At 43.9% G+C, this 26,546-nt stretch overlaps 1 protein-coding gene across 3 annotated transcripts in view; it reads left to right on the top strand.

Moving 5' to 3' along the window:
• Positions 1-12,566: 12,566 nt before the first annotated feature.
• The window catches only part of USP34 (ubiquitin specific peptidase 34), a 133,421-nt gene continuing 119,441 nt past the window's right edge, over positions 12,567-26,546 (top strand). For 2 of the 3 annotated variants that reach the window (XM_044429321.1, XM_044429320.1), the window contains exon 1: positions 12,567-12,715. In XM_044429321.1, the coding sequence (XP_044285256.1) occupies positions 12,673-12,715 (43 nt within the window). In that variant the 5' untranslated portion in view covers positions 12,567-12,672. The remainder of the gene's footprint in view (positions 12,716-26,546) is intronic. The other variant, XM_044429323.1, reaches the window with a different exon arrangement.

Here is a 26,546-nt window from a genome sequence, read left to right as displayed (position 1 = left end):
TGGATCATGGCATCTGGCCTGGAACAGAGAAGAAATCTAGGTTTAGTTTAGAAGTTATTTCTTGCAGCTTTACAACTTCCTGTGACTTAAGGAAAATGTGGCAATTGATAAAACCCAAACAGAACGGGTAAACACTGTGATAAAAGATTTGTCACTCCAGTTACACAGCATCTCCCAGATCACCATGTATATCTACAGAGTTTTATCAATTATACAAGGAGAGATTTCCTATTACAAAGGATGGCTATATGCTATTACCAGCCATCTTTGCAGCTGTCTGAAGGTTTCCCCTTTTTCTGCCAAGCTGCCCTGAGCCACTGCCCAGAACACCTGCAGGAAAGTATCTATCTTCCTTCCCTCAAATCCCAGTCTTCTTTGTATAGCTGAAGGCAAGCATTGTGGACTACAACTCCTTTGAACTCCCAGCTCAGCATAGTCTAACCAGAAATTATGGGAGCTATCCCTTGAGGGATACTTCTACTGCAAAATATTTGGCACATCTTCCAAGCCCCAGTCAATACTTGAATCTTGCATATAAACTTAAGTCTGCATCTCACAAATAGTCGCAAACAGGCCATGGGTTGTGGATGGTTTATTAACTGCCATCAACTCACTATTTCTGGGTTTGCAAGGCACAATTTTGGACATCCCACTGCAGCTGGGACACACTGTGGCACTCCCACAGATGAATTAACCCAAGGTGGTGGCTTACCAGGTCGTGGGGACCAGAGTATTCTTTCCTGCGATGGGATCAACCATTGGAGGACGTTGCAATGGCTTCAGGAGCCAGAGGCTGGGGCTCAGACCCTCAGCCATTTCCCCTGAGCTCCACAGTTGGAGCATGGAGCTGCATGCAGTCTCTGTCCTGCACCCACTGAACCAGCCTGCTGCCCTGAGGTGTGATGAGGTGCCCACACCCCACGAGTCACGCAGCAAAACATCTTGGGTCAGGCCTTCCTTCTTTTGCTCTTCCCACCGAACATTTCCCTCCCTTTCCTCTGTTACCGCCTTGGTGTCATATTTTAGATCGAAAGGTACTTGGGATAGAAAGCTGTCTTCTTGTCCTTTGACAAGTACAAGCGACTCTGATGGCACAACAGCAATGATGCTTCAGCAAGGCCTTTTCCCCCTAAAAGTTAGACAATCCTCCCCATCTGCTTTCAACTGGTTACTCTGTGGCAGAAGTTCAGTTTCAAGCACTGGAATGTCTGGGATGCCTCCTTGATCCCACATCCATTTTTAAAAAGGTACTACATTATCTACATTCCAATCATCTGAAAAGGAGGCTGGCTGAATACTAAATTACATATTTTTGTTACTAGCTCCATAATTTCACTCTTGAGTTCATTTAAGAACACTCTAGTCAATGCCATCTGACACCTGTGATGCTACCTTTTTATTTATCAGTTCTCAGAGATTCATCCTTTTACTTCTCTGTTAACACAGTTAAAATTGTGCAACAAATTGTGTTTAAAGCAATCTGTGGCTGCATGACTGGGGGCCAGGGGGAAGGAATGGTTCATATTCTTTCTGCAGCCTAAAGCTGGACTTTTATCATACACAAGATCAATCTCGACACGTCAAAGCAATCGTGGAAGACCTGTTTTAAATACGTTCCCCCTTTCCTGATCTGGTTCAAACATACGGGTTCTTCCAAAGAGGAAACTGCGACTTCTACACAGAAGGTGCCAACAAAAAAGCGTATGGAAGCAAATGCCAGAAAATTTAATTTATTTTTAAAAGGTAAAGTCATTGATTTGTTGGACTTATTGCTGATTTCTGGTATCCTGTAAATTTGCAGAGAAAATGTGATGCATTCCATCTCTTTGTTACTTCTGTTCTCCTTCATGGGTTTTTTGATGCTTTTGACTAAATAGTTCCACTCCTCATTCTTGGTATTCTGCTTCTGACATAAAGGTCTTCAAATATATTTATTTTATTAGTTTAATTTCCTCCAGAGTGTCCTCTTCTAATTCTTTCTTGGAATGTTTCCTTATGAGATATCGAAACCCAATAACCTTGGAGTGTGTGTGTATGTGAAATCCAGTGTATGCTCAGATGGCAAGAAGATTTTGTGGGACCAAAGCAACAGAATAAGCCAAGTCAAAGAAGGAAAACCTTAAAGGTAAAGTATATCTAGAAAACAACAGGGCCTTGATTTCAGATCTTGTCTGTGTGTAGGATTGCAGACTAAAAGACACATAAATGCGTGCTCACAAGTCCTGGCTTAGGTGCTGAAGGATAAAGGCCAGAGCTAATGGTTTAAAATGTGCAAAGGTGAACAGCACATGGCTTTTGGAGAGCACAGTCACTGGGATGTGTGATACACACCCCAGCACTGGGGGTGGCGCTGAGCAGCAGTACCCCCGGGTTGCACTGGTCTACCCCTGCAAAAATGATTGGGTGGGTGGCAGGGCAGCAGCAAAAACAGGCAGTGGCGTGAAACCCAGTGCTCCAAAAAAACAGGCCAGGCGAAGTGGTTGTCCTCTTCTTACTGTAAAAGAATGTCTTACCCCTGAAAGATCTGAAGTAATCATAAACAGGAGTGCCTCTGAGCATGTAGAGAGAAACCAGAAGCATTCTCCTGAGGATGTTTAGCATTCCAATCAGCAGATACACGTGAGGGCCCTCAGGGTTTTCTCTAGTGGCCTGACACAGTATACAGATAATCCAGAATAGTTCTTCCATGCTCTTCCTTTTTGTACAAGAGGAAGGACATGGACAAGGAGAGGACGCAGTCAGCTTTCAGGCTTGAAAGCTGGCTGTGATCTTGGCATTAATGGAATTGGATGATATTCTGAAAGGAAGAGAAACATCGGAGAGTCCTTGTACGATTTTATTCCATGTGCCTGTTAATGGCTTGATGGCTAAAGAACTGGAACACAGTTCCACAACTGTGAATACCAACTGGTTTCACTCCCAGTCGTGGTGACAGGACGTTAGATCTAAAAATGGAAGCAGCAGTAAGACATGGGGGGAGGGGAGATTATGCATGTTAGAGATGCTGTCTAGACCTCCAAAAATGTTATAAAATGTCCTAGTGGATAGACGAGATGAGTGCCTCTGCATTACCAACGGCTTAACTAGAGCCAGACAACTAGGAGGAAGTCGGGGGGCCCACAGCTCTTAGGGTCTCTTAATCATCTCCCCAGCCCCTAGCTGCCCCCACTGGCACTCAGATCTCGAAGCTCCACTTGCTCTTTCCCTCTGTCTGGCATGTGTATTGGTGCAGTTTGATTGATTTCATATTATGGACTTTATTTTCTAGTTATTTGCCTATTACATTTTTATATTGCCCGATGCATCTCTTTTTGGAAGATGTCTGTTGATTTCTGGCCAAACTGAAGGTCAGGAAGCAAGAGTGCGACCATATCAATGTCTCTTCCATAAGGTCTCTGGAGTTCAGTGAGACTTATTCCACAATAAGTGTGTTTCGGGAAAACAGTCTACCACTTAGACAATCCCAGTGTATCCTCCCAACCGCCTGGTGAGGGGACAGCGTTGTTCAGTTATCTTGAGGACTGCAACAAAGCGCTTATCTGTGGCTGCTTTGTTAAGACAGTTAAGTTTTGATTTCAGTTGTGTTCTTTTGCTTCAGCTTTTACATTCAATTGTTTCTGCATGTCCCTCTTTTCACAGACACACTTATCTTCATCTGGGGGACATTTTGTCTTTTTCTGATTTCAGTTTGCTTCACTAACTTTATTGTTATGACCTTTAGCTCGCAATGCCCACAAACATGATGGAATTGTGGCATACAAATGGGGAAAGTCAAGCAACAAGTATATGAATTCCAATTTGTTACTTCTTAATTTTGAAGAAAGGGATCATTTTTTGTTAATTTAGGCAACACATTGCTATAGATGTTTAATTTTGGGTTTCAATCCCTAATTCTTCAGTGATAGCTGTGTTCCAGCACTTTAAACGCACATCACTCTTGACAAATCTAAAAGCCAGAGTAATATTATGGCCACTTACACATCATCAAAGAAGACGAACTGCGTCACCGAAAAAGATGGTGTATAATATCTGCCTGTGCAAATTTATCCACATTAATGCACATTTAGAGAATATTATAAGATATAATACAATGCACCATAGAAGGAAGACCATGTCCAGCACATGCAATGAAATGCTTATTCATTTTCCTGTCCGGGTGCTATGGGCTGATGGGTAACTTCAAGGCCCGGGTTTTATCTTTTAAACTGGACTTGGGCTGGACAGTACTTCAAACAGAGGTCACTTTCAAATTTAAAGTGGTCCCATTCAATGGCTGTACTGCATTACACTGGACTGTCCTACGTAAAGTAGGTAACATGGCTACCTTATGAGACACCTCATTCCAGTAGAAATAGATGCTCTTCTATTTCATTGGTGACATACCCCATCCCAAAGACTCTGGTTTGGCAATAAGCCATTAAAAACCTGAACGTTGTCTCTTTTCACACAAACATGGCATGTGATTCCAGAGCTGTACATACATGGGATACATCTATTTTATCCTGTACATTTCTATATCACTCTGTGGCCAAAACTCTCTGGGCAGTTCACAATTCATAACAAGTACAAAGCACACATTCAGAAAATAAAATGCCACACCAAATTTTAGTATAAACATTTAAAATCATGTGAACAGTTAAACACAAGGTCAATGAAAAATACTAGGCAATGAAAAAGAGAGGCAGCTGATGCCAATGACTCCCATCAAATGGCATGACGCACCACAGAATGCCTGGAGGCAGAGGGTGGTCTTCACCTAGTGCCAGCACAGCAACGCCATCGATGCCAAGTGGGCCTCACGGGTGGCATCACTCCACGCTGAGGAAGACCATTGAAAAGGCCTGCTTGCTTGTTGCCGCCCTCCAGGCCTCCCTTGGCATTCTGAGGAAAGCCTCTGATGCTGACCTGATCAAAATGCCATGCCCATATTTCAGGAAGTCCGGACGGCGGGACACCGTGACAAGGCAGGACTTTCAGGCCCCTCTCCCAGTGGTACCTCCTGAACCACCAGAGGAGATCAGATGTGTTGCTGAGGGCCCAGCCACAATCCCTTAGTGCTGAAGGGTCATGGAAGTAAGCCAACCAAGAAGCTGCTGCAGTAGTGTAACGCCCGTCTGGGATATCTTTTCTCTCAGCGAAGGGAGGCCTTGTTAAGACTGAGGGGAAAGCAGAGTTCGATTGGAAGCTTTGAACGATTTGCCCCCGTCTTCCTTAGAGCTCTGCAGGCAGCCCTGTATTTCAATGACTTACTCATGGTATACGTACCCATCTTCCAACAATAAATGTTTCCAGAGTGGCTCAAAGTGCCAGACTGACCTTCCCCCACTCCCTAACGGAATAAAAACAAAGAACACAATGAATAAAACAGTGCACAAAAGAATTTAAAATTAGAATAATCAAATATATACATAATCAAATATGCATCAGCCAAATGCCCTTTCTGCTGTTACCACCCACATCACATCAGGTGGGTGAAGCGTCCAGAACCTACTGTCAGCGTAAGGACATGTACGGACAGGCTCATTTTGGGAGTTGACGATACCCCAGTTTCCCAGGTCCCAAACCACGTGAGATTTTAAAGGTGAACTTTTTGCACATGATTTGTCCTACTTGGTAGTTGCTGCTTTCTTCCACATGGCAACGACCATTCAGTTTGTTAGCCATGAGGAGAATTTAATTTGCAGACCTGTAATATTCTTCTTTGCCTGAAGAGATGCCATACTGGCTCAGGCTTCCGTGCAGACATGCGTAGGACGACATACAGTTCCTTTTTAGGAAGAACAACACATAGCAACGTAATCCCCCTGCAGGAAAACAAAATAGCTTATGAAGAGAGCCACAGCCTCCAACATGCATTGGCACATGGACAGAGGGCCCCAGTGGAATTGGCCTGTCCCTGAATCACATCGGAAGGGAAGCTGGGTAGCTCATTACAGGTCTCTGTGTTTGGTATGCAAGAAGTGTGCAAAACTGTGGGTTCTCTTCATCATGAACACTTCAGAGGGTTGGGGTGGCTAAGAAGAACGGTGACAGTCTGGGCAAGGCAGAGAGCCCTGTGTGCCTCATTAGACCCTTGGAATAGCTTCAGAAATGGGTGACGTGGAACAAGATGAGATGCGATTAAGCCTTCATGTGCCCATTTAATATGCAAATATTACCTTCTCTTTCTCTGCACAGGTTGTTGGCACAAACTGAATCTATATTAGGATTCTGGAGCTTATTTTGGCTGGTACAAGAAATGTACACCTAGTCCTGAGTTTTGGAAACGGGGCCTCTCAAGCAGCCACAGCATGTGTGATGCATGGCATGCCTCTCCTAAAAGGGAAGGGGATTTCTAAAGTTGTTTGTAAAATGGTATGGGGAGGTGAGATGTGCTGGTCAACAGAGAAACAACAGCATGTACCGAATACCTAGCCTCAACTCTAGGATGCTAATCTTCGGCTGCTGAACCAGGAGCCACTAGTGCCTCGTAGCCATTACTATATAGGCACTGCCACCAGAGAAATATATGGTTTAAAGTATGTTAGGGCTGGGGTTAGGATTAGGGTTTGAACATTTTTGTTCTAGGGTGCACCTTTACCTCAGTGTTCAAGTAAATCTTAAATAATCACTTATTAGGTCCTGAGTTCATGCCCTGATGGTGATGGTAAAAACACTCATAATTGCTAAGAACAAGCAAGAAACAAAGGCAAAGGGTGACAGAAACAGGGTAAGAACCCCAAGTTTTCAATGACTATGATGCAGAGACAAAAAATGTATTGCAATGACCAATGCAAAGAAATAGATATATGTTTATTTTATTTTCAAATTTATATGCTGCTCCATAGCCCAACAGGGCTCTCCAAGTACCTAACAATATCAATATACAGCTCACAGCACAAGTGCAAGTACATGGGGAAGAGGGGAATCTGTTGGAGCAGATTTAACACTTACAGTCAGGCTTTAAATTCACGTTTCATAAAATCTGTGAAAGATTATGTGTTTTGCCCGGCATTGAAATGAAAGTAGAGACAGTGCCAGGAGGACCTCTTGAGGAAACCCATTCCAAAGGTTGGGGGCAGCCTCTGAGAAGGCCCTTCTTCCAAATGCTATCCCTTTCATTTCCTTTAGGGATGGCTCTCTCAAAAGGACCTCAGATAGCAAATTTAATACATAAATAAATCTCAGTGGGTAGGTAGGAGTATATTGGAAAAGGCAGTCCTTCAAGTAACCAGATCTCAAGCCATTTAGGGCTCTGTATGTTAAAACAAACACTATAAACTGGGCCCAGGCTTCAACTGGCAACCAGTGTAATTTATACAGAATAGGTGTTAAGTGGGAAAGTAAATGGATACCCAGCACGAAACATGCAGCCCTATTTTGGGTGAGTTGAAGTCTCCAGACCAAATTCAAAGGCAGTTCTACATAGAGCGCATTACAGCAAACTAGTTGGGATGTTACCAGTGCATGAGTAACCATGGTCAGACTCCGTCTGTCCAGATAAGGCTGTAGCTGTAGTATTTGCCACAGCTGAAAGAAGGCATTCTGACCACTGAGTCCAGCGGGGGTTCCAATGATAATTTTGGAGCATCCCCAAGTTGCAGACCCTGTCCTTTAGGGGAAGTGCAACCCCATCCAAGGCAGGACAGTGGCCATTTAATCTGTCAGACAGATCATAACCAACATCATTCCTGTCTTGCCTAGATTGAGTTTCAGGGTTTGTTTATTATTGCATTTAGGTTGTTGTTAGACGTGAAGTCGTGTCCGACCCAGCGTGACCCCATGGACAACATTCCTCCAGGCTCTCCTGTCCTCCACCATCCCCGGAGTCCCCCCAAGCTCATGCCAACTGCCCCAGTGACCCCATCCAGCCACCTCATCCTCTGCTGTCCCCTCCTTCTTTTGCCGTCAATCGTTCCCAGCATTAGGCTCTTCTCCAGGGAGTCCTTCCTTCTCATTAGGTGGCCAAAGTATTTGAGCTTCATCTTCAGGATCTGGCCTTCCAAAGAGCAGTCAGGGTTGGTCTCCTCTAGGACTGACCAGTTTGATCGCCTTGCAGTCCAAGGGACTCGCAGGAGTCTCCTCCAGCACCACAGTTCAAAGGCCTCAGTTCTTCGGCGCTCAGCCTTCCTTATGGTGCAGCTTTCACAGCCATACATTGCAACTGGGAAAACCAGAGCCTTGACTATACGCACTTTTGTTGGCAGGGTGATGTCTCTGCTTTTTAGTATGCTGTCTAGATTTGCCATAGCTTTCCTCCCCAGGAGCAAGCGTCTTTCAATTTCTTGGCTGCAGTCCCAGTCTGCAGTGATCTTGGAGCCCAGGAAAATAAAATCTGTCAGTACCTCCATTTCTTCCCCATCTATTTGCCAGGAAGTGAGAGGACCGGATGCCATGATCTTAGTTTTCTTAATGTTGAGTTTCAAGCCAACTTTTGCGCTCTCCTCCTTCACCCGCATCAAGATGCTCTTTAGTTCCTCTTCATTTTCTGTCATTAGAGTGGTATCATCTGCATATCTGAGGTTGTTGATATTTCTCCCAGCAATCTTAATTCCAACTGGTGATTCATTTAGCCCTGCGTTTCTCAGGATGTGCTCTGCATATAAGTTAAATAGGCAGGGAGACAGTATACAGCCTTGCTGAACTCCTTTCTCAATTTTGAACCAATCGGTGGTTCCATATTTATTTAATTATTTATTTAGCAGACTTGTATGCCGCCCCATTCGCCTAAGCCTCGGGGTGCCTTACAAATAATTAAATATCACTAGTACAATAAAATACAGTTGGAGACATCCTGGCCAAAATAGTTAAAATCAATACATAAAACCAACAATTAAAATGCTGTTTAAATAAAAAGGTCTTGGTCTAGCGCCGAAAAGCAAATAACGGCGGCACCAGGTGGAACTCTCTGGGGAGCGCATTCCATAGGCTGGGAATATATTGCATTTATATACCGCCCCAATAGCCCAGAGGGCTCTCTCGGTGGTTTACAAACATTAAAACCCCAAATACAGTGTCCAGTCCTAAACAAATAAATGGCCCTCATCCTGTCCATTACTGGACTGAGACACTGGTTCAACATGGAGATCGCCTCACCTGGATTCAATGCAAAGGAAAGGTAGAGCTGAGTGCAGTCAGTCTACTGCTGATAACCTCAGCCCAAACCTCCTGATGACCTTCCCAGTGGTTTCATGTAAGTGTTAAAGATAACGGGAGATAGTATAGAGACCTGTGAAACCTGAGCAACTATCCCCCAGCACCACCTTCTGGACATGTTCAGCCAGGTAGGAGCAGAAAAACTGCAAAGCAGTGCCCCCAGCTTCTATCCTGGCTAACCTGTCCAGAAGTACACCATGATCAATGATGTCAAAAGCTGCTGGGAAATCTAGAAGAATCAACAGGGTCTCCCCTGTCCCTCTCCCAACAGAGGTCATTGTACAGGACAACCAAGGCAGTCTCCGTTCCCAACCCTGGCCTGAAATTCGATTGAAATGAGTCCAGATGGGAAGAACAAAAGAAGAAAAACAAGAAACTTCTTCCAGAAGGTCCCAGAAATCAAAGGGAAATTCAAACTTAGACTGAAAACCAACAGGGAACATTCTATCTTGACCAGGAGAAAATAAAGGGATGGGGAAAACAATATGCAGAAGAACTATACAGAACATTTTAAAAAGATGATAGACTCCTTCAGAGAGGAATCCTATGCGGAAGATGATGTCAACAACAAGATGACATCAGGTTTTAGGAAGACTTGGGTTAAACGCTTTAAACTTGTCTGATCTGGGTTTGACTCTTTAATTTGCAATGAATTGGATTTGCTGTTCCTGTGAAGGAGCATGTGTTTACAACTTGGAAGTCCTTATGAATCTTGCATTGCTCTTGGATGTTCAGGTGATGGCCATGTCCCAGAGTGCCTTTGCCAAGGTTTGGCTTCCACACCTGGACAAAACCATGGCTAAGGATGAAATCCTATGAACGCCTGACATTCTCTGCATGAAAGGCATCTTTTGTACCACTTCTTCCACTTTGTGGTCCCAGCACTGGGTGACCCCTCTGATTCCTCCAACTGGGGACCTCTTCCGTTGTATGAAAAAAGGCTACTTCCAAGTTATGCAGCTACATATTTCAATCTAAAACTACATTTTTGGAGTGTATTGTGAAAGGCCAAACTTCTGATGAAGCAAGGGATAATACTTTACATTGGAAGCATTGCTACAAAAGATAGCACCCATGCCTTCCCCCATACATGTTGATCAAATGGTCCTTGCCCTGGTCTGGGTATACCCAAAATGCTCAACAGAGGAAGGTTTTCTTTTAAAGGATTTATTCTTGAGAATAATCAGCTACCAACGAATCGTTCCAGATGGCGCACCTGGTGGCATCCTCAGTTGGCCCTTTTATACATTGATCAATGGAGGGTTACACATAACACAAGTAATGCTTTCCAATAGGTTACAGGAGGAAAAAGTTACAATGGCATGATCTTTCCTACTTGGACACCAAAAAAGATGCTCTGAAGGAGAGGATTGGGTGCTAATACATAGAGGAGGAGGAGGATGGGGTGGTCTGGTATGAATTGTCCTTTGTTTGAGCTGCTATTATCCATCAGGTGCCAACTAGTTTTCTCTGGGCTGGTGCCTAGTCCATGTCAGCTACATTTCAAGGGTTCACACATGCCGATTTCTAGAAAAGGGTTTTTCTTAGGCCTGGTTATGTATCAGTGATTGCCAATGTAACCAATGAAAGTTATACCTATTGATTTGCACATCATACAGAAGCGGGTTATATACTGGTAACATACTGAGAAAGAACTTGTGAACTAGGATAAATGTCAGATTGATTTTTGCTGCATGGAGCTAACAAAAAAAATCAACCATGTTACAAACTGTACATGCTTTATGCCATGGGTCTACAGTCTAGGTCTGCAACCTACAACCAGAGTGTAAAATTGGTCTGGCAGTTTGGTCAGTGAACTTCATTCAGGAAAATTACAGAAAAGTTGTGGAACAGTTCAGGTCATTTATTTATACTCAGTGGTGGAGACCGAGTTAGTTTTGACCAAGAATGGGTTATTTTACAGACTAAGAAATGCAGCGTGCCCTTTTCATAATAAAATCATGTTCCTTATGACGACAAGTGCTGAACAGTTAGCATTTTCATTTATGTCCCACCATTTGACAAAAATTGGTGTCCAAGATAGCTAAAAGCAGTAATAGAACTACAAAAATGTGACAAAGTATACTGTTATTAAAATATGAACCATGCTGATTTGTGTGATGAGACCTTCAATTGTCAAGTAATCTGCCGAGCAGAAGTTTGATAACTGCTGTTTTAAGTTGAAAAGGGCTTATTGTTAAGTTAAAATGGGTTTAGTCCAAGCTAAGGAGATAGAGGATGGCCAGCCTCATGGGGACCGCCCCAGAGACGTCGCTAGGGTCATAGCACGGTTGAATTTGGATATTTGAACTGAGTTTCCACGGACAAGGCCTTCTTGTGAGGTTTCGCACTACAACATGTATGCCTCAGATGGTTACATTTGTACAGCAAACTGCGGCACACTTCTAGGCACAGGAAGCCGTCCGTAAATTACTCAAGCACCGAAGTCTCGAAAAGGGGCAAAAATACAGCCCGCGCGGGTCCCTCAAGGGCGGCGGGGCCGCGGGCTTGTCCGTTGGCGGCCTCAACGGCCGCTCGCGACGAGGGGAGGGGCAAGAGGGCGGTGCGCGCGCGCGCGTCCCCCTCCCAATGGCTCCCCTCACTCAGCCAGCCTCTTCCTTCTCGTCACTTCGGCACCGGTATTTCCTCTGTACGCGCGTCACGTCGCGACAGCACTTATTTCATTTATAGATTTATTCATTTATTTTAAAGTAAGCGTAGGCCACCGCGCGCCCGACCAAACGTCTCTCCCGCTCGTGGATAGAAGGCGGGCGAGCGGCTCTCCTGAGGAGATGCGTCCCAGCCAGGCGCGCCGCGCTGCCACGGAGAGGCGATGACGTCGGCGCCAGGACGCTTCCCGCCTTACGGGGGCGGAGGCGCCACCATTTTGCCCTCCCACCTTCCTCTTCCGCACTCCGCTCGCTCGTCCCGCCCCACGCGGAGAACGAGCTCCACCCCCCACTCGCCTCCCGCTGGACCACCCGGAAATACCCGAGCCGGGCCGAACGTGCGCGCGCCCCTCCCCCTTCTCTCCCTGCCGTCCCCGCCCCACCTCCCTCCCTCCCTCCCTCGTGCCGTGCCATCCCCTCCTCCTCCTCCTCCTTCTATCCCCCTCAGCAAAATGGCGGCGCGTGGAGGCCTTGGGAGCCAGTGAGTGACTCGCCTTCTCCTCCTCCTCCTCCTCCTCCTCGTTGGCGACGAAGCTCAGCCGCCGCCAGGCTCATTTGCATTGGGCAGTCTCCCCTTCCCCCACCTTCTCCCCCTTTTTTGACACAAGCCACTTTCACACCCCTCTCCTCCTCCTCCTCCTCCTCTTCTCCCCCCATCCCCGTTTACGGTTATTCCTCCCTCCCCCCCCCCCCCCCCCCGGGCCCCCCCCCCCCCCCCCCCCCCCCTCTCTCTCAGGCGCCCCTCCCCCACCGGCTCTTCCCTTCCCCCACCCCCCGCCACTCCATCAATCAATCAACGGCGACCGGGAGCGGATCAATCAATGATCGGGAGGAGGAGGCGGTGGCGGCGGCTGCTGTTTAATGAACAATGTGCGAGACCTGTGCCGAGCTGCTGGAGGTGTTAAACGAGAGTAAGTCGGAGGCCGCGGCGGCGGGCAAGCCCTGTGCATCTAGATCTGTCTCTGTATTATGCTTCCTTTTTTCTTTGCCGACCCCCTTTTTCTTTTGCACATGCCGCTCCGCATGAAGGGGGGGAGCAAAGAAAAATGATGGCGGGAGAGGAGGAGGAGGAGGAGGAGGAGGGATGGCGGGTACCGCGTCCTCCAGAGCCCCCCCCCCCCAAAAAAAATCTCACTCGGCCTCGCTGTGGAAGGGTGTGTGGGTGGGGAGGGAGCGGCGAGGAGGCTTCTGCCTTGCAAAACCAAAGGCGGAAGGCCAGTTCCCAGATTTTCAGGCTGGCAGCCTCTGCATGGATCCCGCGAGGAGCCAGGGCCCAGCCCGGGCTCGGCCGGGGCTCACTCCCGAATTAGCGTGCATACGAAGGCGGCCGGTCGGGAACGGAGGAGGATGGGAGTGCTTTTCGTCGCTCCTCTTTCTCCTCCCCCACGGTTCTTCCTCCTCATCCCTCGAAATATCGGGAGGGTCAGCGACGCGGATTACGGGCAGTTGCCCCCACCCACACCTTCAGAGGGGCAAGTGGAGGAGGGAGGTGGGCGAAGTGAAACACCGCTCCGCGTGCCCCCCTCCCCGTGTGTCCCATTGAATTTCATCCCTCCGCCAAGGCAGCCGCAGCCACGGCCTAGTCGTTCTCCCGATGCTCCGGCGAGGCCGGCTGGTGGGCTGCGCGGCCGTGCTCGGAGCATGGAAGGAGTAAAGCGCCTCTTCTCTCTTCCCGCCTCGCTCGAAACGAGGGAGAGCCTAACGACGACTCGGAGTGGAGGTCTTGAACTGGAGTAACCCCTCGGTTTTGGAAGGCTGGGGTCACGGTGGAGGAGAGAGTAGTAGTTCGTTTCCTGTTTTATATTGGTCATAAGGTTTGACTGTTCTTTGCCTCGGGCTTATTATTGTCAGGTAAAACACAGAAAGCATCCAATCTGTTCAGATTCTAGGCATTGTTTAATCCCTCTCCATCCTCTACATATCCATGCAATTATTTTTATTTTATGTTGGTTGCAGTTCTCAGACACATCTGCTTTTCTGCTTCGAGCCTCTCACCCCATTGGTTGGAAAATAATTTGTTGGATGCAAATAGTCTTTTCTCCTTCATGTGCATAGTTATTTTTAAAGAGTTGTTATGTAGAAGAATGTTTTATTCTGGTCATTTACAACTGAGGTTTTTCTGTGTAAACATATTTTAGGTGTTATGTTTTTAACTTGTGCCATGTCTGATTAGTTGTTTGGGTAAATATGCATAAATGTACTTCTCAGTTACATGTTTAGGAGGAGATTTGATTATGGATATGGGTCACAATTTAAATGTTGACCTAAGCAGTAGAGAGTAAATTAAGCAAAATGTGCAGGTTAGCCTGACTTGTTGCCATGTTGCTTTACTAGTTGTTTTGCTTACTTACTTGTAACTATTGCATGTTGTCAAAAAACATATTTATCAGCTGTGTAGCATGTGATAATTTGATATGTCTATTTCTGATCCTAAGTGAAGATCATTATTGTGGGTTCTGTTTATCTGATCATGAGTAAGTCTCATGGACATTGTAAATTATTCCTGAATGTGTTTGATTAGTTTAACAGTTGTAAGCGCTGAGATAATTGCATTGATAGGTTGATTACATAGGGGGTTTTTTATATTTTGACTGCTACATAACCTTGAAGGGGAAGAGGAAAACAATGGGGGTATGGTAGGTTTCCTTAGTTTTGAGATTCATCTGAAATGGATATTGCAGATAAGTTTTATTGAATATAGACTTATTTCCTGAAAATGTGTGCATCTGTGTTGGGCATTCTGAACATTTTTAAAATGTAATGGGAAAAAGCTAATTATACTTAATTAGTCTTCTAATTATGTATTAAATTATTTTAAGACTTGTTGCACTTGTTTGAGGAAAAGAGACAAGAGAAGAGAGGGAACTGACCCTGAGTCCCCCAGGGTTCTGGGACTGATTATGTTCAACCTTTTTATCAATGACCTGGAGGAAGTGATAACCAGTTCGCTGACTAAATTTGCGGAAGATACCAAAGAGGGGTGGCAGCTACAACTGAGGAGCAGGTGTTCTAGATCTGGACAGTCTGTGGAAGTGGGTGGAGGACAAAGGTTGGAATTCAATGTGGATAAGTGCAAGGTCTTGCACTTGGGACACAAAAATAAGTGTTGCAGGTGCAAGTTGGGGGACAAGTGGCTGGAGAGCAGCACTTGGGAAAGGGATCTCGGGGTACTTGTTGACAGCAGGCTGAACATGAGCCAGCAGTGTGACATGACAAGAAGGCAAATGCCACCCTTGGATGGATGGCCAGAAGCTTGGCTTCCAGATCTAGGGAGGTGTCACTGCCATTCTACATGGCTCTGGTGCACCCACAGCTGGAGCACTGTGTCCAGTTCTGGGCTCCAGATTATAGGAGACATAGCTAGGTTAGAATAAGTTCTGCACAGGGTCACAAGTATTTTATTTATTTATTTAGGGGAACTTCTATGCCGCCCCATTCGCCGAAGTATGGTAGCCTGGTTGGGAGGGATGACATATGAGGAGAGATTGAGGGGACAGGGTCTTTCCAGCCTGGAGAAGAGGAGAGTTCGAGAGGCTCTTTAAGCGAATTATAGGTATGTGAGGGAATGTCATGTGGAGGAGGGTGTTTTTCCCTGCAGTGGAACGCATGATGTATTCCAATGGGCAGACCTCACGGAACCAGGCTTCTGGTTGGATGTCAGGAAATACTTCTTGACAATTAGGACCCCTAGGATATGGAATGGACTTCCAAGGGAGGTGGTTGAGACCTCCATCAGTGAGGGTGCTCAAGGAAAGATTAGACAACCACATGTCGGGTATTGCATGAATGGAGCTGGCTGGAGCCAGGAGACAGACTAGATGGCCTGGGAGGCTCCTTTTGACTTGCTTTGTTTCATGTTTCTAAAACTGTATAGTTGCAATTGACCGTTCTGTGAACCATCTTAGTTGGTTCCTGAAATCTTGGAAAGAATGCTGGTAACAATCATGATGTCTCTTAAAAAAACCACTGTGGTACATCAAGAATTCCTTAAGCCCAGCACAAGTGTGTAATGATAACAAAGAATGATAATTCAGTCTTATTTATGTAATGGATTTATATGCTGCTACAAAAGCCTATACCTAGGCTCTCTGTGTGGCTCGCAATATAAATACAATCCGTAGCATTCTACATGTAACACATGTGATTTGGACAATGTGAGAGAGCTCAGAACCTCCCCAAAATTTTATCTGCTCTTCCCATCCCCTTGCAAGATCTGATTTAGTTGGAGAGTGCATATGGAAGAGATCTTTACCACCACTGAAGATGTGTGTGCAAGTCTTGCCGGGGTTGCAGAAGATTCTCGTACTCATGCTTTATAGTTCAGATGGTTTCATTAAGAGTTTTCAAAACACTCTTCACTGTTTGGCTATTGTATTGTTACTGTTGGAAATATTAGTTCTAGTCTCATCTTTTTTCTTTTTTCTTTTTAAAGCCAGTCAAAACTAGTACAGAATGAGGTCATGATGAAAACTTGTGAGTTAGAGTGTGCCAACAATCCTTTGCCCTGCTTGCCTAGTATTTGGGATTGCCTCTTCATTGTACTAAACTCCTGGAGCTGAGCCCTGAGAGAGATTCGAAAACTAAATTAAACTTCTATTGTGAACATTAGTATACATGAATGCTCTTTAATAAACAGAATAGACAAATAGTGCACATCTTCTTTGACACAAAGCTATTTGTGTGATAGAAAATGAAGTGCATATGTTCTGGATATAAGTTGCATACAGTGTTTAGAATGGAAAAAAAAATAATGGAAAGTGCAAGAGTTAAATGCCATGTCACACAAGCAATCTTCTACTTGGGCAGCAGGAATTTCCATTCCCCTTCATCCTTTGCAGTTCCCTCCATGTGCCCAGATCTGTTTTGAAGGCTTTCCCAACCCTCTAGAGCAAATTGTGTGTGAGGGGAGGGTGGAATTGCAGCTCTACCAACTGTGGCCATAGTACTGGAGAAAAGGCAATTAGATGCAACTCAGAATGTATATATTGTGAGACAAAAGGCAAATCTGAACCCATCACATTAAAAGGGAAGCTTACTTCCCATAAAGAGGTCTCATACTCCAAATTATTTTCCAAAATGTATCCCTCATTACTGTGTACAGATCAGTGAATTGTTTCAAGCTTAACTAAGGAGAGTAGAATATATGGAAAATCCAGGGCAAAGTGTGGTAGTCTTCTACTGTATGTAGCAAATGTTTGCTCCAGGAAACAAGTATTGATGGCCTTCCTTTTTACCAGTGCTTTGTGTGAAACAAAGGTTAGAAACAGAAAAAGAAATCTAAGTTATGAAATATAGGTGTCCCAGTTTCTGGTTTGCCTGGCTTAAAAATTTCTATCATTCACAAGATTATGACTTACAAATATTATAGTAGAAGTTACTACACAATTCTGAATTAATATTCAAGAACAGGAATAACTGGCACTCTGGAGTATCATGTTCAGGATGTTATGTGCAGATATCTAATAACTCCTACAGTTGTATTCTACAGTAAACAGAGACAGTGCAGAGGAGAACAAGGCCTTATTCCTGAAAATAGTGTAGGATTCATCCTTATTTATATATTAGTATCAATGTGCAAAACTCCATGGAGAAGATAACCATGCTATGGAAAGTTGAAGACAGAAGAAGAAAAGGAAGATCTGGTATGACATGGTTTGACACTAAAGAAGATGCCACAGCCTTGAACATAGCGCTGAGCAGGGCCATCACAGACAAGACATTTTGGAAGGCTTTCATTCACACGGTCAATATAAATTGGGGATGATTTGACAGCACATAACAGTTGATGTGCCTGATGCTTGCAGAGAAGCAGAAGGACAAGATCCTGCCCTAAGGAACTCACAATCCAAATTTAGTTCATTGTTTTTAGAGAGGACTTTGGTGGGTTCCTTCTATGGTTTCCTCCCTTTGGATAAATAATGCAGGAGTTAAAGATTTAAAGGCATTTATTAAACTGAAGTAGTTTATGCAAACACTACTATAAGTAGCTAGTTGGAGTATTCTACAGGAGTGGATCTGTAGAATGCATAGGAATAAATTGTTTAGATCTTAATGACACTAGCTTATTTTCAGAAAACTCATGGGTAGCAGTCTTGTTGTTCTTGTGATTTATTTACTTATTTGAGTTTTTTTAAACATACTATGTACTTCTGGTGTCTAGATCCTCCAAGTGTTGTGTTTTAAATTGTAATGCACATCTTAAGTACCTTAAAAGTACAGCAATGAATACCTAAGAGGGGGGTCACCCATGAGCTTCATTTCAGCAATTGAATGGAAGCATATCGAAAGACTTCTTGCCTAGAAAAAAGACTAATCCATTCCCGTGGCCCAAAAGAGCCTCCAAGTACTACTCGGACTAAAACATAAAAAACAGTTCATTAAATAGCTTACTAAGCAAATAAGAAAAGACCTTTTTAAAACAGCAGAATTGGGTCGAATTACTCAGCAGGTGGAACAATACAGTTTGGATGGCCCTAACCAAAGTCAACAAGGAAAGAGTCCTTGTAACTTTCCTGGGGAGGTGGGTCCCCTGCCTTAGGGAAGCTTATGTCTTATAGGAGCTGAACAGTTTTCAAAGGCAGCCTCACACAGAGCATGCTGCAGTAGCCTAAACAAGAAGTGATAGAAGGTAGAACCCTGTAGCCCACAGCCTTGATGCTTATAAGCCTCTCAGTTCAGAGGTTTATGTGTACTTTATGACTAGAATGATGTGATGGCAGCAATCTGTAGCCTTGCACTTTGCGATGAGTATTTGCTATAGATGGATGCTTTTGGATGTCCAGGAGAGGGAGGCAAAGGGGCAGGGATGCTGATAGGAACTGTCATAAGGCCTTGGGCCAAGCTGCCTCTTTGCCATTGGCATGCCCCCTTTTCTCCGTCTGAGGTCCAGTTGCAACTTGGAGTGATAGGGCCAGCCAGCACGGTTCTGTCCATGATGACTGAGGAAGAGTGTGTGTGGGGTCAGCTCTGGAATTACAGGATCTTGAATCAGGGACTCTGAAGAGTCCTATGGCCTTTCAGATGATGATTGGAGACCATAGGATTGCATCTTAAGTCACAGTTTTCCATAGACATTCAAGCTGAAGTTTGATGAAGACATTCCTGGTCCTGCCCACCACCTGGACATCCAGGAGCAGCGCTGGATCCAAAAGCACACTTGCACCATCCAGAACAAATCAGATGGCCTGTACCTGATTAGACTGCTTATTGACTAAGTGGAATTCTGTTTTGTTTTATCCACATTGAATGTTAAGCATGAAATAAATGCTTGTTTAATATTCAGAATGAGTAGTTTTCCAATGCGGTGGAGCCAGGTTTTTCTGTAAAAAAAATTATCATCTTGTGTTTTTAGAGCAAGTATTCCATGCTCTTTGTGAAACATGTGGGAGCAGTTTTTTGTTTTTTTGAGGCATAACCACCATATCTGAAGATCTGCGACAATGAAGTCAGAAGGCATCATGTGCATTATCAGAGAGAAGGTATATAAAGTATGTGACCATCTGTCAGCATTGATGCATTATCAGAAATGGGCAATTTAAGTTCAACAGGTTAAAGTTGATTTAATTAAGCTAATTGCATATCATACTGCCCAAAATGAACCTTGCCACTGACTTCCTTAAAAATGGTTCAGCAGCTAAAGCAGCTGTTTCTTTTACTAAGTTTCAATTTGTGTGAAGCACCCAGAGAAATGTGCTAAAGGAAATTACTGAACTAGTATTTCTCAAGTAAAACATAAGTGGTACTTCTAATTCTATTTTCTCATGCCCTACTTTTGGATTTCTCATAGGCATCTACTTGGCCACTCTGGAAATAGAATGCTGGACTAGGTAGGCCTTTGATCTAATCCTGGAGGATCGCTTCCATGATCTTACAATTTCTGAACATAGGGACATACTACTCAATACAAAATACATATGCATGCCATTTTTGAAAGGTGCCCATGTGTGAATCATATACTGACACAAAAGTGTAATTTATGCATATTTGAGTGCCATTAATAAATGATACATATACAGCTTGCACTTAAAAATTGTCACGTACAAATTTAACACATGAATCACATAATTACAGCAGTGTCTGGTGAGTGTAAATAGCTACTCCAGTGGTTGCTGGTATTGGGTAAAGATGCAGCTCTTGGCTGTCAAACCATTTTTGCTGAACTTTTGAGTGAACTAGTTACATCAATTGAACAAGCAGAAAAGCTCTTAAATTTATTTTTGACCACATGACTAGCATAGACAAGATTGTAAATTACTCTAGCACTTTGCATGCAGCTGTCTTTGCATAGTTTAAGGAATGTGGCAGTGAGCATGATAACTGGGCCATTTTGTTTTTGGGAGCATGTAGCAATTGTTAGGCCAACTGCACTGTCCTTTGATCTTTTTTCAGGTCCAGTTTGAGGTGCTGGCTGTTACCTTTAAAATCCTGTATGGCTTAAGACCAGGATAGTTAAAAGAGCATATGCTCCCACCTGAACTTGCCTAGCTTCTAAGATCAGGGGAGAGACTATCAGAAATTCAGCTAATGGGCGCTGGAGAAAGACTTCTCTGTTGCTCCACCCACGTTATAGAACACCCTAGCCTGGAATATCCATTTGTCTCATAACACCTGAAGACCTTTTTATTTCAGGAGACATTTGGCCTGACTGTTGTTTAATATGTCTTATGCAGTTTGGGATTTTTCCTCCTCTGTTTTTTTCATTGTCCAGTTTGCTGTGTCATTTGTTTTTTTGATAGGTTTATTTTTAATTCTGTACACTTTTCAGTAGCTCATGAAGTGCAGAAAGTGAGATTTATGATGATCCACTCACTGCAGTAGTCACACTGAGCTAATTTTTCCTGTGCTAATTTCCTAGCTGTAGTGGGAAAGGAACTTACAGTCCTGATTAAAGTTGAACTGTACAGAATGAAGTGTTCTGAAAAATGTAGTTTGGCAGTTCCGTGCAGGAGCTTTATATTGAAGTATGGCTACTTTGAGTGGTAAAAATGTCCTTGTGTAGGCATAATGTTAAATGATGGCTTTAGCATTATGTTGCACATACCTTGGGCTCATGCACCTTCTCCCTTCTCTGAGATAGCTGTGAAGTGTAGATCAGAAGCTTTGGTATCTGTTTGAAACTAACTTCAGTTTAGTTTTATGCCTGAACCCAAAAAATGTGGTTGGTTTTAACTGTGTTTGGGCAAAAACAAAAGTAATGTTAAAGTGCAGTTACTGAAAAATTAGATTCTGATCTTATGGCTATGCCAGGGTAGGGGGGAGATAATCAGCCCAAGGTTTGTGCAGATAACACTAGACCATAGTTTACAATTATGATTGAACTGAGTCAGTAGGTGACCATGCCAATATGTCCTGAGCAGCAGTGCTGAATATATTATCAGTCTCTGGAGATCAGTAGGTTTAAACAGATATTTGCAAGAGTAGACTGTGCCTCTAAAATAAGTTTAAATCAGTCAAGACTCATAGAAGATGATGTTCAATCTACAATCTATTCTTTTGAATTAAATTTTAGGCATGCATACTATGTTGGATAATGATGCAGGAAGACTTGGATTGCAGACTTACGTTGAGTGAAAAAATAATGAAATTACAAAGGTTACTATTTTGTAATTGTTTACAAAGGGTCTTAAGGGAGCAACTTATGCCCTCTAGGCATTGTTTCAGGGACCATTAGATATTTTGGATTCCCAAAATGAGGTCAGAAACTGCTCCAGCCTTGGAGCTGAGAATTCATACTCAGACCCTCCCTCCCCTCTTGTGGCCCAAGTTGAAAGAAGCATGCTAGATTCCTCTGATTTCAGAAAGGAAGTAAAAAGTGTTTTCTAGGGAAGACAGGGGACTGCAGAGGCTAGAGTATGATGTACGCTGTGCCCTCTGCAGCTTCCTTCCCTCCCCCTCCAAAGCAAATCAGCTAGATGCTGGAAAACTGTTATTGAGCAAAAATGCAGAGTGGACAGGTGAATATATATATTGTACCTTTCTAGTTCAAAAGTTGAAGCTCCCAGAATGACTTACAAAGCAAATAAACCAATGCACACTAAATAGAACAAAAGCAGTATAAATGCTGTAACAACAACAACAACAACAACAACAACGTAGCAGTGGAGAGAAAAGAGATGTGAATGCTTGGAGAAAGAAGAGAAACCAGCAAACAAAGTTGTCAGCCTACAGGGAAAAGGCTTGCCTGCACAAAAACATCTGCAAGTGGTGTATGTACTGTCATGAGGAGGTGGCCATGCAGATCTCCTAGGACAACGTTCCCCAACCCGGTGGCCTTCAGAGGCATTTGGACCGCAACTCCCAGAGTCCCCCTCCAGCAGGGCCATTGACTGGGAATTCTGGGTGTTGCAGTCCAAACATGTCTGGAAGGCAGAAGGTTGGAGAAGGCAGTTCTAGGATATAGGGAGTTGCACAGAGTGGGTGTCCACAACAGAGAAAGCAATCTCATATGTTACACCAGTTATGCTTCAGATTAAGGTACGAGGTGTGTCCAGAAAGTAATGAGAATGACGTTACTATGCTTGAGAAGGGCTCTGTGAAGAGAGACGCTGGGGTGGGGTGCCAGGTATATGTTAGAACACTGATTAGTTGCATTCCAGCCCTGTCAGAGTCAACACATTTTTTTTTGGTGACACCCTGTTCAAGTGCCTCATGTTAAGAATAATGCAAGCAAGTTTGGAACAGCAGTACACAATAAAATTTTGTGTGAAATTGGGTAAAAGTGCATCAGAAACTTTGGAAATGGTGAGGAAAGTTTATGGAGAAGCTGGGCTATCATCTGCACAAGTGTACTGATGGCACAAGGCCTTCAAGGAAGAACATGAAGGTGTTGAAGATGAACAGTGATCAGAATGCCCCTCTTGTCAAAAAAGTAACAGAATGTGGATCCAGTGAGGTCTGCTCTCAATTGTGATCAGTGGCTCTCTATCAGAATGATTGTAGAGGAAATGGGAATTACCAAGTCAATTGTTCATAAAATTCTGACTTAGGATTTGAACATGAGAAAAGTGTGTGCAAAACTTGTCACCTGATTAGAAGGAACACTGTCAACCCATTTGCCAAGACCTGTTGGCCCATTTGGGAAGAGAGCCTGATTTTTTGAGTAGAGTGATCATGGGAGATGAATTCTGGGTGTTCCCAAGACAATGAAACAAAGTTCTGAATGACACACACCCTCGGCACCTCGCCCCAAGAAAGCTCAAATGAGCAAATCAAAAGTCAGATCAATGGTCATTGAGTTTTCTTTTTTAATTCACGTGGAATTGCCCATAAGGAATTTGTACCATCTGGTCAAACTGTGAATCACAGATTTTGCCTGGAAGTTCTTGGTTGCTTGAGACAAAGAGTTTTTCATGTGCATCCTGAGATAGGTTCAAATTGGATCCTTCATCACGACAATGCACCGAGTCACAGTGCTTTGGCTGTCAGCGTGTTTTTGGCTGAAAAAACACACCACAGTGCTTCCCCATCCACCCTACAGTCCTGACTTGGCTCCTTGCGAATATTGCATACTCTCAAAGATGAAGAAAGGTTTGAAAGGACAGCATTTTGGTAGTGGATAATGTCCATACAGCCACTACGCAGGCTCTGAACGACATCCCACTTGAAGACTTCCAGGGATGCTATGAAGAATGAAAAATTGCTGAGAGCGTTGTGTACACTCACAAGGTGCATACTTTGAAGGAGACAATGTACAATTGTGAAAATTTTCAGTAAAAGAAATTCTAAAATATTATTACTTTCTGTACGCACCTCGTAAGTGGGCCTTCCTGAGGTCTTTAAAATCTGAGCAGGATTGAACTGGATGAGGCTGTCCTTTAGGTACTGTAGTTCTAAGCTGTTTAAAATTTTAAACATATTGATTTATATTTTATCACACCTAGGATGGAACTGGTAGCCAATTGATACAGCAAAGAGCTTGTATGTTCCATTTGACTAATCTGATTCAGTTATGCTGCTGCATATTGTAGGTGATTTTCTGAGGTAGTATCATTTTAGGCTGTAGCTTCTGCTAGTGTCAGGCTTCGTATCTTGGATCACAGGAATCTGCTATTGAGTAGACCTTGAACAATGCTCAGGTTAGGCCAGGTGAGCAAGACTGGAAAAGATCAGCACCATGGAGAGCTCCAAGTGGGGCTGGAAGCCAAACAGGGTTGTCTTTCTGTCCCAACAAGGAGCAAAGTTAGACTGACACTTAAATAGGAGTTCATTTGCCTTTGGGTTCTTTGGCTTCACCTCCTTATAGACTAAGGTTTGGTCTCCTAAAGGGACTTGGCTTGTTTTAACAGTCTTAGGCTGTGATTATTCAAGAGTGACCTGGGAATGCTAAGGACTTAATGGTCCCAAGTCCTGAGAGTCTGAGGAGAGTAAGGCAACCATCTGTGGACACAGGGAAGCCAATTTCTGGAATCTTTCTGGGTAATTCGTTCTTGGGGAGGTAGAAGCCTTTCTGTGGCTGAATCTTCTGAATCATTAACCCTGCAGCCTCTGTCTGAGGACAGCGGGTCGGAATCCTCTGAGGGACACGAGTTTAGATTCCTGGTTTATGATGAAATACCACATACACATTACAGTAATCCAATCTTCATTAAAACATATGTGACTGCTGCCAGGTGTGTGTGTGTGTGTCCCAAAAACATGCACAGCTTTCCTGCAAGGAAAACAATTAAGATTGCCTGCAGAAATTTCAGCATGCTCAGATATACAGATGATACCACTCTAATGGCAGAAAGAGGAACTAAAGAGTCTCTTGATGAGGGTGAAAGAGGAAAGTGCAAAAATTGGCTTGAAACCTAACATTAAGAAAACTAAGATCATGGCATCTGGTCCTGTCACTTCTTGGCAAATAGATGGGGAAGAAATGGAGGTAGTGACAGATTTAATTTTCCTGGACTCCAAGATCATTGCAGATGATGACTGCAATTAAAAGGTGCTTGTTCCTTGGGAGGAAAGCTATGGCAAATCTAGACAGCATACTAAAAAGCATCAACCTGCCAACAAAAGTTCGTATAGTCAAAGCTATGGTTTTCTCAGTTGTAATGTATGGTGAGAGTTGTACCATAAGGAAGGCTGAGCTGAAGAATTGATGCTTTTGAATGGTGGTGCTGGAGAAGACTCCTGAAAGTCCCTTGGACTGCAAAGAGATCAAACCAGTCAATCCTGGTTGATTGATGATGAGGCCCCATCAATGAGGGTGTTCAAAGATAGGCTGGACATGCACATGGTGGGCATGTCATGAGTGGAGCTGACTGGTGCCGGAGGTCAGGCTGGATGGTCCGGGAGACCCCTTCTGACTCGCTCTGTTTCTGTGTTTCTAATCCTAAAGGAAATCAACCCTGACTGCTCTTTAGAAGGTCAGGTACTAAAGCTCAAATACTTTGGCCACTTCATTAGAACAAAGGACTCATTGGAGAAGACCCTGATGCTGGGAACGATTGAAGACAAAAGGAGAAGGGGATGGCAGAGGTTGAGGTGGCTGGATGAGGTCCCTGGAGAGGTGGGTGTGGGGCTGGGCATATTCCGGGGGATGGCGGAGGACAGGAGAACCTGGAGGAATGTTGTGCATGGGGTCCAGAAGAGTTGGGCATGACTTTGTGACTGAACAACAAGGAAAACAGTATTGCACTGATTTTGCTTGTAGTCTGTGATAGTTTTAAGATTTTATAGCTGCTTTCACTAATAGCAATAATAAAATACTATGCTTTACTGATAAAACTTTCATTCTATTTTTTTCTTTCCTCCCATGTTCTGTTTGTTGCCAAATCATCTTATCATTTTACAATATAACAGAGACACAGCCTTTTCTTTCTGTCCTCTTGGGGAAAGGTCTGTGCCCATGTAATTTCTTGCCTCCACTGCAGCAATCCTAAGTCGGATCATATGTTGTCTCGCAGTGTTCTCCATTCCTCCATCAAGTACTCAGCTGTCAGAATGCTTAATGTCTGTTGTTGCTGTGTCATGCTGCCCCCCTTCTTAAGTTCCTAACATGGCTTCTAGTCTATTATACAGGTATTAAAGAAAATTAAACCAGTATTTGTTTCTGCTTAACAAAGAAATGTACAAAAGTGGTATGTAATGAAAGATGCATTTATTGCAACACAATAAAGTAGAATATAAGGAAGTCTCTTACATTGCAGGTGCATTGGAGTGGGAGACAGGAGGGTCATATCTTGGCTTTTCAAGACTCTTTCCCTCTACTCCCACTGAAACTCCCCTCTAAAGTTGGGAAATGACCCCTCAGAGACCCCTCAGAGCAGCTGACACAGTTCTTTCTGTATTGAAGAGGTGGTGGCATGGGGAAAGGGACAGAGTGCTCTCTCTCACCTTGGTTCTGGGTCTTTGAAATAGCCTGCAGCTTAGAATATCAGAGAATGTTTGAGGGGCCATAAAATTGCTCCTTCCAGCACATCCTGAATGTTCAGTCCCCAAGCATGTGTTGTTGTGTTTATTCCCATGGCCTGTTCTAGGGTTATGTGTGGGTTGCTTAACCTTTATGTAACAGCAACAGCAGCATTTAAAATAACCAATGTTAAGGTGGAGGCTATGGCTTCTTACATGATAGTATTTGTGTTACTATAGGGCTGGCAGATCTTGTATGTTGTTTATATTTGTCCATGTGGCACAAATTGTTGCAGCTGTGTCTTTCCTGATTTACATTCTGAGATCTAGGAAAGAAACATTAGTGATGGTTGGAAGGAGGCAGTGGAATTCCATTATTTTCCTGGAGGTTTTCTTTCCTTCAGTGAC

The sequence above is a fragment of the Varanus komodoensis genome, unplaced genomic scaffold (genome assembly GCF_004798865.1).
Source record: "Varanus komodoensis strain SLA01 unplaced genomic scaffold, ASM479886v1 scaffold2, whole genome shotgun sequence".
Lineage (NCBI taxonomy): Eukaryota > Metazoa > Chordata > Lepidosauria > Squamata > Varanidae > Varanus > Varanus komodoensis.
Note: the sequence above shows the minus strand (reverse complement) of the source record. Positions and strands in the feature narration are given on the sequence as shown.